Below are 14,539 nucleotides of genomic sequence, written 5' to 3'. Positions count from 1 at the left end.
CATTACTTATTCCTCTGGGCCTGGGCTTACTTCATCTATGTTCTCCCATTTCATCTCATTTTCTCCTGTGATCTGATTTACTATGTATATCCCAGCCCCCACTGTGTTTCTGTCTCTGGCCAAGGCCTCTGTCTCTCTTAGCATCAGACTTAACACACCCAGTTGCCTCTTTATATTTCCTAATGAATATCTCCAAGGTACTTCATACTCATGACAAAACAGTTCATAATCTTTTCAGTCAAACCTCTTCTACTCTATTATTCCCAGTGAGTTAAGTGCCTTAAGCCAGAAACCTCAGCCTCATCCTTTATTCCTTTTTTTTCTTTACCCTCACCCTACCTATGCCCATTTACTTACCAAGTCCTATCATTTCTGCCTCTTAAATACTTTTCAAGTCGGCTTCTTCCATTCCCCACTTTCTAGGCCACTGTCAAGTCACAGCTGAGGTTATTGCAGTAGCATCCTAGTTGATCCTCTTCTGTCCCTCATCTCAAAAATCCGTTCTTCCCAACACAGATGTCTAAAGTTTTAAATCAGAGTTCATCTCTTTATTCTCTTGCTTAAAAGCATTTAATGATTTCTCATTACTCCTAGGGAGCAGTTCACACTCAGCTTTGCTCTAAACACCCTTTATGAGCTGGGCACAGTGGCACATGCTTATAGTCCTAGCTAGATAGGAGACTGAGGCAGGAGGATCAGAAGTTCAAGGCCAGTGAGACCCTGTCTCAAAATATAACATTAAAAAGGCTGGGGATGCAGATCTGTGGTAGAATGTCCCTGGGTATCACCAAAAATAAATAAATAAAAGCCCTTTATGATCTGGTTCCTGACTACCTCCCCATATCATTCTCTTATTATGCAAGGACGCTGCTCTGTGCTTCAGAGCTTGGATATAAGCTGATTTCACCACCTGTAATGTACTTTCTGACCCCTTTAGGTCTCAGCATAAATATCACTTCTTCTTGCATGTCTTTCCTATCTACCATAGGTCCAACTATTAAGATGGCATGGCATTTCACTAAGCTCAGAGTATTTAAATATAATAGTTCAGTGTCCACCTTCCTCATTTGACCAGAAGTACTGAGGCACAACCGTCTAGCCCAGGATCTGATGTATATAGTGGGTACCTAATATATGCAATTAATGGGTAGGCAAGTGAGAGAGTGAGTGAAGGGAGAAACTAAAGAACGGTCAAGGAGACACTGTGTCCTGGTTTTTGACTCCACTCAGCTGGATTACCTAAAACATGGTTTCCTCCTTTCTTTATAAGCCATATGCTCCACCTCCATTCCGTTGTTACATTTCTGCTTACTGTTGTCCTTTCTCTATCATTTGGAATCTTATAAAGGAACCTCTGCTTTAGAGATTGATTTTAAAAGTGCTATCTTAATCTCTAGGGGCTGGGTTGTGGCTCAGTGGTAGACCTCAGTGCCACATAAAAATAAATAAAATAAAGATATTGTGTCCAACTACAACTAAAAAATAAATATTTTTTTGAAAATGCTATCTTAATCTCATAACACTCAAAAACATAGTCACAAGGCAATATTCAAGAATCTCCCAGTAGAATCTCTAATTTTGTGTGACCAAGGTGGCGACACATTTACTCTTTCCATAATTCTTATCTGTTTGGGTTTTTTTTTTTCTTTTCTGCCTTGAAGCATTCTTCAGAAAGGCAGTTTTAATCAAGCCTTATGACTAATGTGTCAAAAGAATTACTTTTTAAAACCTTTTTAATTTTGTGCCTAGGAAACGAGCTGCATGCAAATCAGTGAATGGCTCCCACAAGTACAAAGGGAACTCCAAAGATGTCAAACCTCCAGACCTGTGGATCCACCATGAGAGACTGGAGCTGAAACCCATTGATAAGTCTCCAGACCCAAATCCCATCATGACCGATACGCCAATTCCTCGCAATTCTCAAGATATCACACCTGTTGACAATTCCATGGACAGTAATATCCATCAAAGGAGGAACTCATACAGAGGTACCATGATCAGTGAAGGTTTTTTCCCAAATGATGGGAGACTATTTTTAATGATTTTCAGCTTTGTAAGATTGCCTTAATTTGATGATTCTTAGAGGTTAGGTTAAAAATGTATGTTATAGTGTTCAGTAAACATTTGATGAAGAATAGCTAATTGGTTATGGGGGACAACAGCTTAGATCTTTTAGGTCTCTCATCAGAGTTCACTCAAGCATTTGAGTCACCTAGCCCATGTTACTGTTGCATAGTGGGCAGCACTGTATTATCTGTTCTTATCTCATCAGGGACCGCCATGATGTTCTAATCAGAAATACCTTATCCCTGTTGCATTGTTATTTGAGTCATAATTCTGCCACTAGAAATGTTTTACAGCCAAGTTGCTCAGTGGCCTAGGTTGTACACTTGCAACTAATCCCCATATTTGATTTCTAGGGCATGAATCAGAGGACAGTATGTCTACACTAGCTGGAAGGAGGGGAATGAGACCAAAAATGATGATGCCCTTTGACTCTCAACCACCTCAGCGTAAGTAAAAACTTCTCTTTTCTACAGTGATGCCTGTCCTATCCCTTCATGATAGGGAACATCTATGAATGATATCTTTGACTTCACTTGATCTTAACACAAAAGATAACCTACCAAAACTTTTGACACCCTTAAGAAAGAAATATCAAACAATTGCCACATTTGCAATAAATATTATTATTGAACTAGCATCTTTAAGTTATGGGTAAACTTAAAAGCCAATTTCTACAGTCTCCCAGGAATAGTAAAGTATCCATTCTCCATAAACGTGCACAACATCTCCACAGAAGAGATGAGATTTAGGGCTGAGCTTTGCCAGATATCACACCTTTTCCATGGGCTTCCTGATATTGAGTCAGTCAGTGTTGATGAGCATCTATGGAATTTTTATTTTTTAAGTTAGTAGACTATATAGTGTAGAGTTGCTTTAGGGTTATAGCATGGAACTTAACAAAGCAACATTTTTTAATCTCATTTGACCCGTGCCTGATTTTGATAAGCATTAAGGTGGTAAGCCTCTTTTAATAATAGTTGAAATTCAAAATAAGTTAAATATCATGGTTAAAAATCAAAAAGCGAGAAAAGTCCCAGTGGCCCGCGGAGGGACAGAGCTTCCAATCACTCCTACAAGGTAGGCGGGCCTGCGACCCACCGGCAGAAGAGGAGCAGCGGCCTGCTGAGAGGTAGAGCCGCCCCCTCCCCCTGCGCCGGCAAGGTAGACGGAACTGTGACCACCCACAGAGCAGGCCCAGCGCCCTGCTGAGGGGCAGAGCCGCCCCCCACCCCCCGCGACTGCCAGGTAGGCGGAACTGTGACCACCGACAGAAAAGGCCCAGTGGCCCGCGGAGGGGCAGAGCTTCCAATCACTCCTGCAAGGTAGGTGGGCCTGCGACCCACCGGCAGAAGAGGAGCAGCGGCCTCCTGAGAGACAGAGCCGCCCCCTCCCCCTGCGCCGGCAAGGTAGACGGAACTGTGACCACCCACAGAGCAGGCCCAGCGGCCTGCTGAGGGGCAGAGCCACCCCCCACCCCCCGCGCCTGCCAGGTAGGCGGAACTGTGACCACCGACAGAAAAGGCCCAGTGGCCCGCGGAGGGGCAGAGCTTCCAATCACTCCTGCAAGGTAGGCGGGCCTGCGACCCACCAGCAGAAGAGGAGCAGCGGCCTGCTGAGAGGCAGAGCCGCCCCCTCCCCCCGCGCCTGCAAGGTAGACGGAACTGTGACCACCAACAGAACAGGCCAGACCTGCAACCGACAGACAGAACAGGCCCAGTGGCCTGAGGAAGGGTAGAGCCGCCCCCCTCCCGCGCCTGCAAGGTACGCGGACCTGCGACCCACTGGCAGAACAGCCCCAGAGGCCTGCAGAGGGGCAGTGCCGCTGCCTGCACCTGCAAAGTAGGCAGAACTGCGACCACCGACAGAACAAGCCTAGCGGCCCGCAGAGGAACAGAGCCGCCGCCCGCGCCTGCAAGGTAGGCGGACCTGCTACCGACCGGCAGAGCTGGCCCAGCGGCCTGCCGGCGTGGTAGGCACATTGCCACAATTGGAGGAGGGGCAGAGCCGCCGCCCACGCCTGCGAGGGAGACTTTGCAACTATACAAGACCAATATAAATATATAGGGGGAAAAATCAATAGCACAACAGTTTCACCAAGTAGAAAGGAACACGAACAGTATGAAGAGACAAGGAAAGAAAGGATCACAAGCAATGCAGGTCAACTCAACGTTAGAAGAGGTAATAGCTGCAGCAGATGGAATGTCAGATAAAGAATTCAGGATATACATGCTTCAGATGATCTGGAGTCTCAAGGAAGACATCAGACAGCAAAATCAGACAATGAAAGATCACTTCAACAATGAATTACATAAACAAATCCAAGAAGCAAAAGATCAACTATACAGGGAGATAGAGGTTATAAAAAACAAACAAACAGAAATCCTAGAAATGCAGAAAGCAATAAACCAACTTAAAAACTCAATTGAGAATACTACCAGCAGAGTAGAACACTTAGAAGATAGAACATCAGACAATGAAGATAAAGTATTTCAACTTGAAAAGAACATAGACAGCTCAGCAAGACTGTTAAGAAACCATGAGCAGAACATCCAAGAAATATGGGATAACATCAAGAGACCAAATTTAAGAGTCATTGGGATACAGGAAGGGACAGAGTTTCAAACCAAAGGAATGAGCAATCTATTCAATGAAATAATACGAGAAAACTTCCCAGAGTTGAAGAATGAGACAGAATCCCAAATCCTAGAAGCCTACAGGACGCCGAATGTGCAAAATCATAAGAGACCCACACCTAGACACATTATAATGAAGATGCCCAACATACAGAATAAGGAGAGAATTTTAAAAGCTACAAGAGAAAGGAAGCAGATCACATTTAGGGGTAAGCCAATCAGGATAACAGCTGATCTTTCAACACAGACTCTGAAAGCTAGAAAATCCTGGAATAACATATTTCAAACACTGAAAGAAAATGGGTTCCAACCAAGAATTGTGTTTCCAGCGAAATTAAGCTTCAGGATGGAAGATGAAATTAAAACCTTCCACGATAAACAAAAGTTAAAAGAATTTGCAGCTAGAAAACCATCTCTTCAAAACATCCTTGGCAAAACATTACAGGAAGAGGAAATGGAAAATAACAATGAAAACCAACAGTGGGAGGTAGGACAGTAAAGGGGGGAAAAATAATCAAAGAGGAAAACAAACCATGTTTAGTAACATAAATAAACAAATATGGCTGGAAGAACAACCCATATCTCAATAATAACCCTAAATGTTAATGGCTTAAACTCACCAATCAAGAGACACAGGCTAGTAGAATGGATCACAAAACAAGACCCAACAATATGCTGCCTACAGGAGACGCATTTGATTGGAAAAGACATACATAGGCTGAAGGTGAAAGGTTGGGAAAAATCATATCACTCATATGGACTTCGGAAACAAGCAGGTGTGTCCATACTCATATCAAATAAAATAGATTTCAAGCCAAAGTTAATCAAAAGGGATAAAGAGGGACACTACATACTGCTTAAGGGAACCATACACCAACAAGACATAAGAATCATAAATATATATGCCCCAAACAATGGTGCAGCTATGTTCATCAAACAAACTCTTCTCAAGTTCAAGAGTCTAATAGACCACCATACAATAATCATGGGAGACTTCAACACACCTCTCTCGACACTGGACAGATCTTCCAAACAAAAGTTGAATAAGGAAACTATAGAACTCAATAACACAATTAATAACCTAGACTTAATTGACATATATAGAATATACCACCCAACATCAAGCACTTACACTTTTTTCTCAGCAGCACATGGATCCTTCTCAAAAATAGATCATATATTATGTCACAGGGCAACTCTTAGACAATATAAAGGAGTAGAGATAATACCATGCATCTTATCTGATCATAATGGAATGGAACTGAAAATCAACGATAAAAGAAGGAAGGGAAAAGAATACATCACTTGGAGAATGAACAATAGGTTACTGAACGATCAATGGGTTATAGAAGACATCAAGGAAGAAATTAAAAAATTCTTAGAGATTAATGAAAACACAGACACAACATATCGGAATCTATGGGACACATTGAAAGCAGTTCTAAGAGGAAAATTCATTGCTTGGAGTTCATTCCTTAAAAAAAGAAAAAACCAACAAATAAATGATCTCATACTTCATCTCAAAATCCTAGAAAAAGAAGAGCAAAACAACAGCAAAAGAAGTAGAAGGCAAGAAATAATTAAAATCAGAGCTGAAATTAATGAAATCGAAACAAAAGAAACAATTGAAAAAATTGACAAAACTAAAAGTTGGTTCTTTGAAAAAATAAACAAAATCGACAGACCCTTAGCCATGCTAGCGAAGAGAAGAAGAGAGAGAACTCAAATTACTAGCATACGGGATGAAAAAGGCAATATCACAACAGACACTTCAGAAATACAGAAGATAATCAAAAATTATTTTGAATCCTTATACTCCAATAAATTAGAAGATAGTGAAGGCATCGATAAATTTCTTAAGTCATATGATCTGCCCAGATTGATTCAGGAGGATATAGACAACCTACACAGACCAATATCAATTGAGGAAATAGAAGAAACCATCAAAAGACTACCAACTAAGAAAAGCCCAGGATCGGATGGGTATACAGCAGAGTTTTACAAAACCTTTAAAGAGGAACTAATACCAATACTTTTCAAGCTACTTCAGGAAATAGAAAAAGAGGGAGAACTTCCAAATTCATTCTATGAGGCCAACATCACCCTGATACCTAAACCAGACAAAGACACTTCAAAGAAAGAAAACTACAGACCAATATCTCTAATGAACCTAGATGCAAAAATCCTCAATAAAATTCTGGCGAATCAGATACAAAAACATATCAAAAAAAATTGTGCACCATGATCAAGTAGGATTCATCCCTGGGATGCAAGGCTGGTTCAATATACGGAAATCTATAAATGTTATTCACCACATCAATAGACTTAAAAATAAGAACCATATGATCATCTCGATAGATGCGGAAAAAGCATTCGACAAAGTACAGCATCCCTTTATGTTCAAAACTCTAGAAAAACTAGGGATAACAGGAACATACCTCAATATTGTAAAAGCAATCTATGCTAAGCCTCAGGCTAGCATCATTCTGAATGGAGAAAAATTGAAGGCATTCCCTCTAAAATCTGGAACAAGACAGGGATGCCCTCTCTCACCACTTCTGTTCAACATAGTTCTCGAAACACTGGCCAGAGCAATTAGACAGACGAAAGAAATTAAAGGCATCAAAATAGGAAAAGAAGAACTTAAATTATCACTATTTGCAGATGACATGATTCTATACCTAGCAGACCCAAAAGGGTCTACAAAGAAACTATTAGAGCTAATAAATGAATTCAGCAAAGTGGCAGGATATAAAATCAACACGCATAAATCAAAGGCATTCCTGTATATCAGCGACAAATCCTCTGAAATGGAAATGAGGACAACCACTCCATTCACAATATCTTCAAAAAAAAAATAAAATACTTGGGAATCAACCTAACAAAAGAGGTGAAAGACTTATACAATGAAAACTACAGAACCCTAAAGAGAGAAATAGAAGACGATCTTAGAAGATGGAAAAATATACCCTGTTCATGGATAGGCAGAACTAACATCATCAAAATGGCGATATTACCAAAAGTTCTCTATAGGTTTAATGAAATGCTAATCAAAATCCCAAGGGCATTTCTTGTAGAAAGAGAGAAAGCAATCATGAAATTCATATGGAAAAATAAACGACCCAGAAAGCAAAAACAATGCTAAGCAGGAAGTGTGAATCATGCGGTATAGTGATACCAGACTTCAAACTATACTACAGAGCAATAGTAACAAAAACAGCATGGTACTGGTACCAAAACAGGCGGGTGGACCAATGGTACAGAATAGAGGACACAGAAACCAATCCACAAAACTACAACTATCTTATATTTGATAAAGGGGCTAAAAGCATGCAATGGAGGAAGGATAGCATCTTCAACAAATGGTGCTGGGAAAACTGGAAATCCATATGCAACAAAATGAAACTGAATCCCTTTCTCTCGCCATGCACAAAAGTGAATTCAAAATGGATCAAGGAGCTTGATATCAAATCAGAGATACGCCGTCTGATAGAAGAAAAAGTTGGCTACGATCTACATACTGTGGGGTCGGGCTCCAAATTCCTCAATAGGACACCCATAGCACAAAAGTTAATAACTAGAATCAACAAATGGGACTTACTCAAACTAAAAAGTTTTTTCTCAGCAAAAGAAACAATAAGAGAGGTAAATAGAGAGCCTACATCCTGGGAACAAATCTTTACTCCTCACACTTCAGATAGAGCCCTAATATCCAGAGTATACAAAGAACTCAAAAAATTAGACAATAAGAGAACAAACAACCCAATCAACAAATGGGCCAAGGACCTGAACAGACACTTCTCGGAGGAAGACATACAATCAATCAACAAGTACATGAAAAAATGCTCACCATCTCTAACAGTCAGAGAAATGTAAATCAAAACCACCCTAAGATACCATCTCACTCCAGTTAGATTGGCAGCCATTATGAAGTCAAACAACAAGTGCTGGCGAGGATGTGGGGAAAAGGGTACACTTGTACATTGCTGGTGGGACTGCAAATTGGTGCAGCCAATTTGGAAAGCAGTATGGAGATTTCTTGGAAAGCTGGGAATGGAGCCACCATTTGACCCAGCTATTCCCCTTCTCGGTCTATTCCCTAAAGACCTAAAAAGAGCATGCTACAGGGACACTGCTACATCGATGTTTTAGCAGCACAATTCACAATAGCAAGACTATGGAACCAACCTAGATGCCCTTCAATAGATGAATGGATAAAAGAAATGTGGCATTTATACACAATGGAGTATTACTCTGCATTAAAAAATGACAAAATCATAGAATTTACAGGGAAATGGATGGTATTAGAGCAGATTATGCTAAGTGAAGCTAGCCAATCCCTAAAAAACAAATGCCAAATGTCTTCTTTGATATAAGGAGAGTAACTAAGAACAGAGTAGGGACGAAGAGCATGAGAAGAAGATTAACATTAAACAAGGATGAGAGGTGGGAGGGAAAGGGAGAGAGAAGGGAAATTGCATGGAAATGGAAGGAGACCCTCAGAGTTACACAAAAGTACATACAAGAGGAAGTGAGGGGAAAGGGAAAAATAATACAAGGGGGACAAATGAATGTCAGTAGAGGGGGCAGAGAGAGAAGAGGGGAGGGGAGGGGAGGGGAGGGGGGATAGTAGAGGATAGGAAAGGCAGCAGAACACAACAGACACTAGTATGGCAATATGTAAATCAATGGATGTGTAACTGATGTGATTCTGCAATCTGTATATGGGGTAAAAATGGGAGCTCATAACCCACTTGAATCAAAGTGTGAAATATGATATATCAAGAACTATGTAATGTTTTGAACAGCCAACAATAAAAATTTAAAAACAAATCAAAAAGCAATGGGTGCAGGTTTGTTGTTGTTGTTGTTTGTTTGTTTGTGTTATTTGTTTTTTGAAGTCCTGTGTCCTTTCCCTGGTTTCTGTTTTCAAGATAGAAGCTTTTCAGACTAGCCAGTGCTGCAGGACTTCCAATTGATGGAATGCTCAGCCATTTCTCTGCCAGCAAATGATAAGATTTAAATAGCCATGATGTCCTAAACATAAAGAGGTGCACCATGGCATCCTCTCCTTGGAAAAGTTCTCTCATCCTCCACCCTTCTGGTGGAACCTTTGAATATACAGATGTGTATGCAGATGCTCTACCACTAAACTACATCCCCACCCATTTTTGTTTTTATTTTGAAACAGGGTCAAAGTTGCTCAGGTTGTCTTCAGATTTGATCCTCCTGCCTCAGTCTCCCAAGTAGCTGGGATTATGGGTGTGCACCTCCGCAACCCAGCTTAAAACTCAGCTTTGAAAGAGTAAGGCCCTTTAAGTTAATAAAAAATTTTTTATACAAAATAGTTTATACTTAGGGTTTGTGATAGAAGAGCCTGGACTTGGAAACATGAGGAGGAAAAAACCCCAGTTTCCGTTTTATAAGAAATATCCTGCATGGGCCCCCTATGTTTAAAGACACAAATGCCTAAAAAGAGTAAATGAATCCATTCTAATTGTTCTTGATTTATAAAAAGGTGGTAGCCTGCCTGCTTATTTGTTTATTTTGTATAAGACTTCAGTTCCTACCTGAACTGGCTTTTTTTTTTTTTTAAGTTGTAGGTGAACACAATACCTTTATTTGTTTATTCATTTTTCATGTGGTGCTGAGGATCGAACCCAGGGCCTCACATGTACGAGGCAAGTGCTCTACTACAGAACCAGAGCCCCAGCCCCGAACTGGCTTATTTTTAAAAGTTAAATTTGATTATATTTTTAGATTTATTACTTTTAAATATGTTAAGGGGAAAAAAGTTATCCCAGTTAACATCTTTCTTTTTTTTTATGGTAGGGAAGGAGTTTGCATGATTATACAATATCATATAGTTTGGGTCTCAAAAAATTGAATGGTAGGTAGGCTCTTTAAATCAAGATCTAAAATCAGGTGCCTGGATGCACTTGTGGACTTCATATTTTAAGAGATACTTTTCAAAACCCACATGGATGCAGTCTTTTCTCACAAGCTGGAATTCCCTGAGCTCTGGATCCTAGGATGAGGGTGGAGCCATATGTACCATCATATGATCCACCTACCCTGATCTAAAAAGGCTGAGCAGTGCTGGGCAGGGCCTGCTGGCATCCAGATGAGGCCCAGTTCAAGGCCATGCACAGAAGCAACAAGTTCAGATTCAGCTACCAACTCTTGAAAGCTGACTACACTTTATGCAGGCACTTTCATGTTTTGTTTTGTTTTCTTATTTAGAAACACTAAAAATGCCATTTTTTAAAATTCCACTGTTTTTTATTTGTGAGAGTCTTCTGTACCTAGAACACTTTCAGAATGCACTTCCTAAGTCAAAAATCAGATTTATTCTCTCCCTGCAGCCTTAGTTTTTTTAAAATACTGATTCTAAGGTATCTCCCTTCCAAAAGCTACCTGTCTTCCACCAGAGGACATGCTGACTTCCAGACTGCCCTGGGAACCCTCATCAGTCAGTTTTTCAGTGTTGTGTTTAATTCCCATGAGCCTCCTGGAGCCTTCTGGTCTTGAGCAGGAGAGGGAGGGGCAGTGATGATAAAGGGTCCCAGATTGGCTGTGTACCTGCTTGCTTTTGCACAACCAGGACAGGAGATTGCTGGAGAATAAAGATGTCCATTTCATTGCCTGAGATTTCTCTTAACCAAGGTAATGTTGATTGACTCCACAAAGATCTGGGGAGATCCCTGGCAACAAGACATTGTAATAGGCTCCAAAGAGCTAGTTAAGTTTTACCATAAAGTTCATGAAGCCCTTGCTTAGAGAAAAAAAGATGTCCTGTATCCTTCGTCTACCCTGCCTGTTTGCCTACATGGGGGATTTAGAGGTGATTATCTTGATTTTAAATATTCTGTTTCTACAACTGTTTTAAGAAAATTTTATTTCCAAAGTCTGGGCTTCTGATTTTCATTGTTTACATCTCTGAAATTGAACATGAAACGTCATTAAAAAGGCTTCATAGAAAGTTGTATGTGGAATCTCTGTGAAATTCTGGATTCTTTAATCAAATGCAATAAATTGAGTCCTTAGCCATTGTGGGAAGGGAAGAAGAAATTAGGAAAGATCACTTATATTTTAACATGGGTGTGACTGAGCCCCCAGACTTGGAAGCAGTAAAAGAAGTAGGCCTATAGTTCATACACTTGGTACTAGATTAAACCATCAGAGGAAACTTTCATATTCATTAAGATATAATAACTGATTAAACAGCTACCCATTTATTAATGCCTATTACATACCTCTTTTGGCAAATAAAAAAAGAATGAATTAGGAGTGTACTCAAAATAAATAGGACTGCTATTCCTTTAATAGGACAAAAAAATTACAGAAGCCTAAGCCATTATTTATGTGCTTATGGATTATATTTTGTGACATATTCAAATAGATATTTTAACAACTCATGTAATCCATGTTTATAATAGAATTGAGAAATGTAGATAAGCCAAAAGAGAAACATTCTTTTAATCCTGACCACTCTTCCCTACAAAATAATCACTGTTAACATTTTAGTATATATTCCTCAGACTTCTTTTCTATATATATAGACATATGCATAAGTATGTGTTCCTTTGTTAAATCAAAAGTAAAATCAATGGCTGATTGCCCAAATCCAGCCTGCTGCCACCAGAAAGCAAAGTGAGTGATTGGATCATATGGGAGGTGGGAAGGGGGTGGCTTTGCTCTTAAACTGTGATTTATGTGTGTCTGTGCAAGCATGTTAAGCATTTCTTTGTCTTATGTTCATTCACAGCTGTGATTAGTGCCCATCCCATCCATTCCCTCGATAACCCTCACCATCATTTCCACTCCAGCAGCCTCGCTTCTCCAGCTCGCAGTCATCTCTACCACCCGGGCAGCCCATGGCCCGTTGGCACATCCATGTCCCTTTCAGACAGGGCCAATTCCACAGGTGAGAGATGAGGATCAAGTCCAGATGAAAAGCATTCCTAAAGATGGCAAGCAGAAATGGGGAAGGACTTGCCCTACTTAGAATTTTTCAATATTATTTTATTTATCATAATGTTCTGTAACTGACTTGAATTTGTTTCTGTAAAATTCACCCCATATTTCTCCCTAAGTTTTAAGTATTCAGTGCAAGGTGCCATTTTAGCAGAAACTCAAATCACATAAGTATTTCTTATTCCTTAAAACTTGCATCAATTCTTTTTTTTCCAAATTGTTTTAATTTTTTTTTAATCCTCCAATTTGAAAGGAAAATTCATTCTAGGTGGTTTTTATATGTCAAAAGTTACCTTTGCCTCATAGTCACCTTAACTTTGGGAAAGTCCATAAGGCAGCTGTCAGATACTTCATAGACCAAAATAAGATCAGCTTTGGGGGATGGAGGGTACCAGCCACAACAAGTTTGTATTTACTGTAAATCTCAAGTTGCCTAATGGATTATGAAAATTGGGAATGGATGCATATCTCTAAAACATAGATAGAAAATTAGCATAATGATGTGGGTTGTCTCTAATAAAGTACATTGCTAGACAAGCATGTCCAGTTTGGAAATCTTAAGAAACAGCATCATCAGTTTTAAGAAGGAAATAATGAAGGTGAGGGGACAGAAAAATGGAATAAACATTTTTATTCCTCATTAATTGCAAATTAATTTCCCCTTTCAGTTTTAAACTGCAAATATATACTATCCCCATCTTTTGAAATTTACCTATTAATAGTTATTATATTAGTTGTAGAGCTGAGTTTTAGTGATTCTGGGAAATAAGGAAATTTCAAGTGAGTGTCATTTTAAAAGAGCCTCAAAACTTCATGCTTAGAAGTTTTGGTTGCCACTGACATCCTCCTCTTCCTAAATTTTGATCAATCTTAAATATACCTAGAGCATCAAATAAAGGTAAGGACTTTATTAAGAGACGTCTGATAACTTCTAATATTATCTAGTCCCAGAACTGTTACCAGGTTTAGAGAATACTGCTTGAACTTGCATCTAAATTTGACCTTTCTAGAATATCCCTACAAATCCAGGTTTCGGGTTCTGCCTTTAGGGAAAGATGGTCCCCAGGATAGATAGTTATTCCATTCAGCTGGATGGTGAATCAAGGTCTCCCTCATAGCCACAGTCTCAAATAGAACAAAGAACCAGAACGCAGTCCTCCAAACCTGCTCTTAGGAAGGTTTTTATGCCCAACTCTGCTTCTTTACTTTGAAGGCTGAGGAATCACATTCTAGGATACCGGGCTGAGTAGCTGGCAGGCTCTCACAGTGAGGTGAGCCACCTTCTACCTCGTCCTGGACTAGGAGGGAATTGGGAGCCCAAGAGATGCGTAGCACCTCCCACCAGGTCCTCATTTAAGTGGTAAAAGTTCCCTTCTGTGTGGACCAAAATAGAAAGTGAAGAGGGGGGTGGGGAAAGCAGTGATTTGCATTACTAAAGGATTCCTTACTTAAATGACAGAAAGAATAAAAGAAAGTAAAACTAAAGAGATAGACTCACTGAAGATCAATTTGAAAAATAGTGCCAGTATCTAGAAATGGTCCAAGCTTTCTTGCTGTGGTTTTCCACACACCTTTGTGTCTCTAGAGCTCCAAGTATTACCACAGCCCTGGACATGGGGCCTGGCCAGACAGTTCTGCTCCAAAAGTATTTACCATGTCATTGCCACTTGACATAGGAAGATCACTTCCTACTTGATTAAGCACTAGATCACTGGGAACTTTGTGTGCCTGAAACAACTCTGAGAGATAATTAAGGAACTAGGCCTCTCAACAAAGCAAATATTTCAGTCATAGCCTAATGTCTGAGTAAGCCAGTGATGTTGGACAATATCCAGGAGTCACCCTCACAGAGAATACCTCTA

The 14,539-nt window shown here is 40.0% G+C and overlaps 1 protein-coding gene across 11 annotated transcripts in view; it reads left to right on the top strand.

The window, feature by feature from the left end:
* Nucleotides 1-14,539, top strand: part of Neo1 (neogenin 1) — a 247,958-nt gene that overhangs the window by 224,750 nt on the left and 8,669 nt on the right. For 7 of the 11 annotated variants that reach the window (XM_058573825.1, XM_046428052.2, XM_058573823.1 and 4 more), the window contains 3 exons: nucleotides 1,750-1,988; nucleotides 2,421-2,513; nucleotides 12,469-12,627. In XM_058573825.1, the coding sequence (XP_058429808.1) occupies nucleotides 1,750-1,988; nucleotides 2,421-2,513; nucleotides 12,469-12,627 (491 nt within the window). The remainder of the gene's footprint in view (nucleotides 1-1,749; nucleotides 1,989-2,420; nucleotides 2,514-12,468; nucleotides 12,628-14,539) is intronic. The other 4 variants (XM_058573828.1, XM_058573827.1, XM_046428053.2 and 1 more) reach the window with 1 other exon arrangement.

The sequence above is a fragment of the Marmota monax genome, unplaced genomic scaffold (assembly GCF_021218885.2).
Source record: "Marmota monax isolate L192 unplaced genomic scaffold, Marmota_monax_Labrador192_F-V1.1 WCK01_AAM20220418_F8-fsc00111, whole genome shotgun sequence".
NCBI classification, from domain to species: Eukaryota; Metazoa; Chordata; class Mammalia; order Rodentia; family Sciuridae; genus Marmota; species Marmota monax.
Note: the sequence above shows the minus strand (reverse complement) of the source record. Positions and strands in the feature narration are given on the sequence as shown.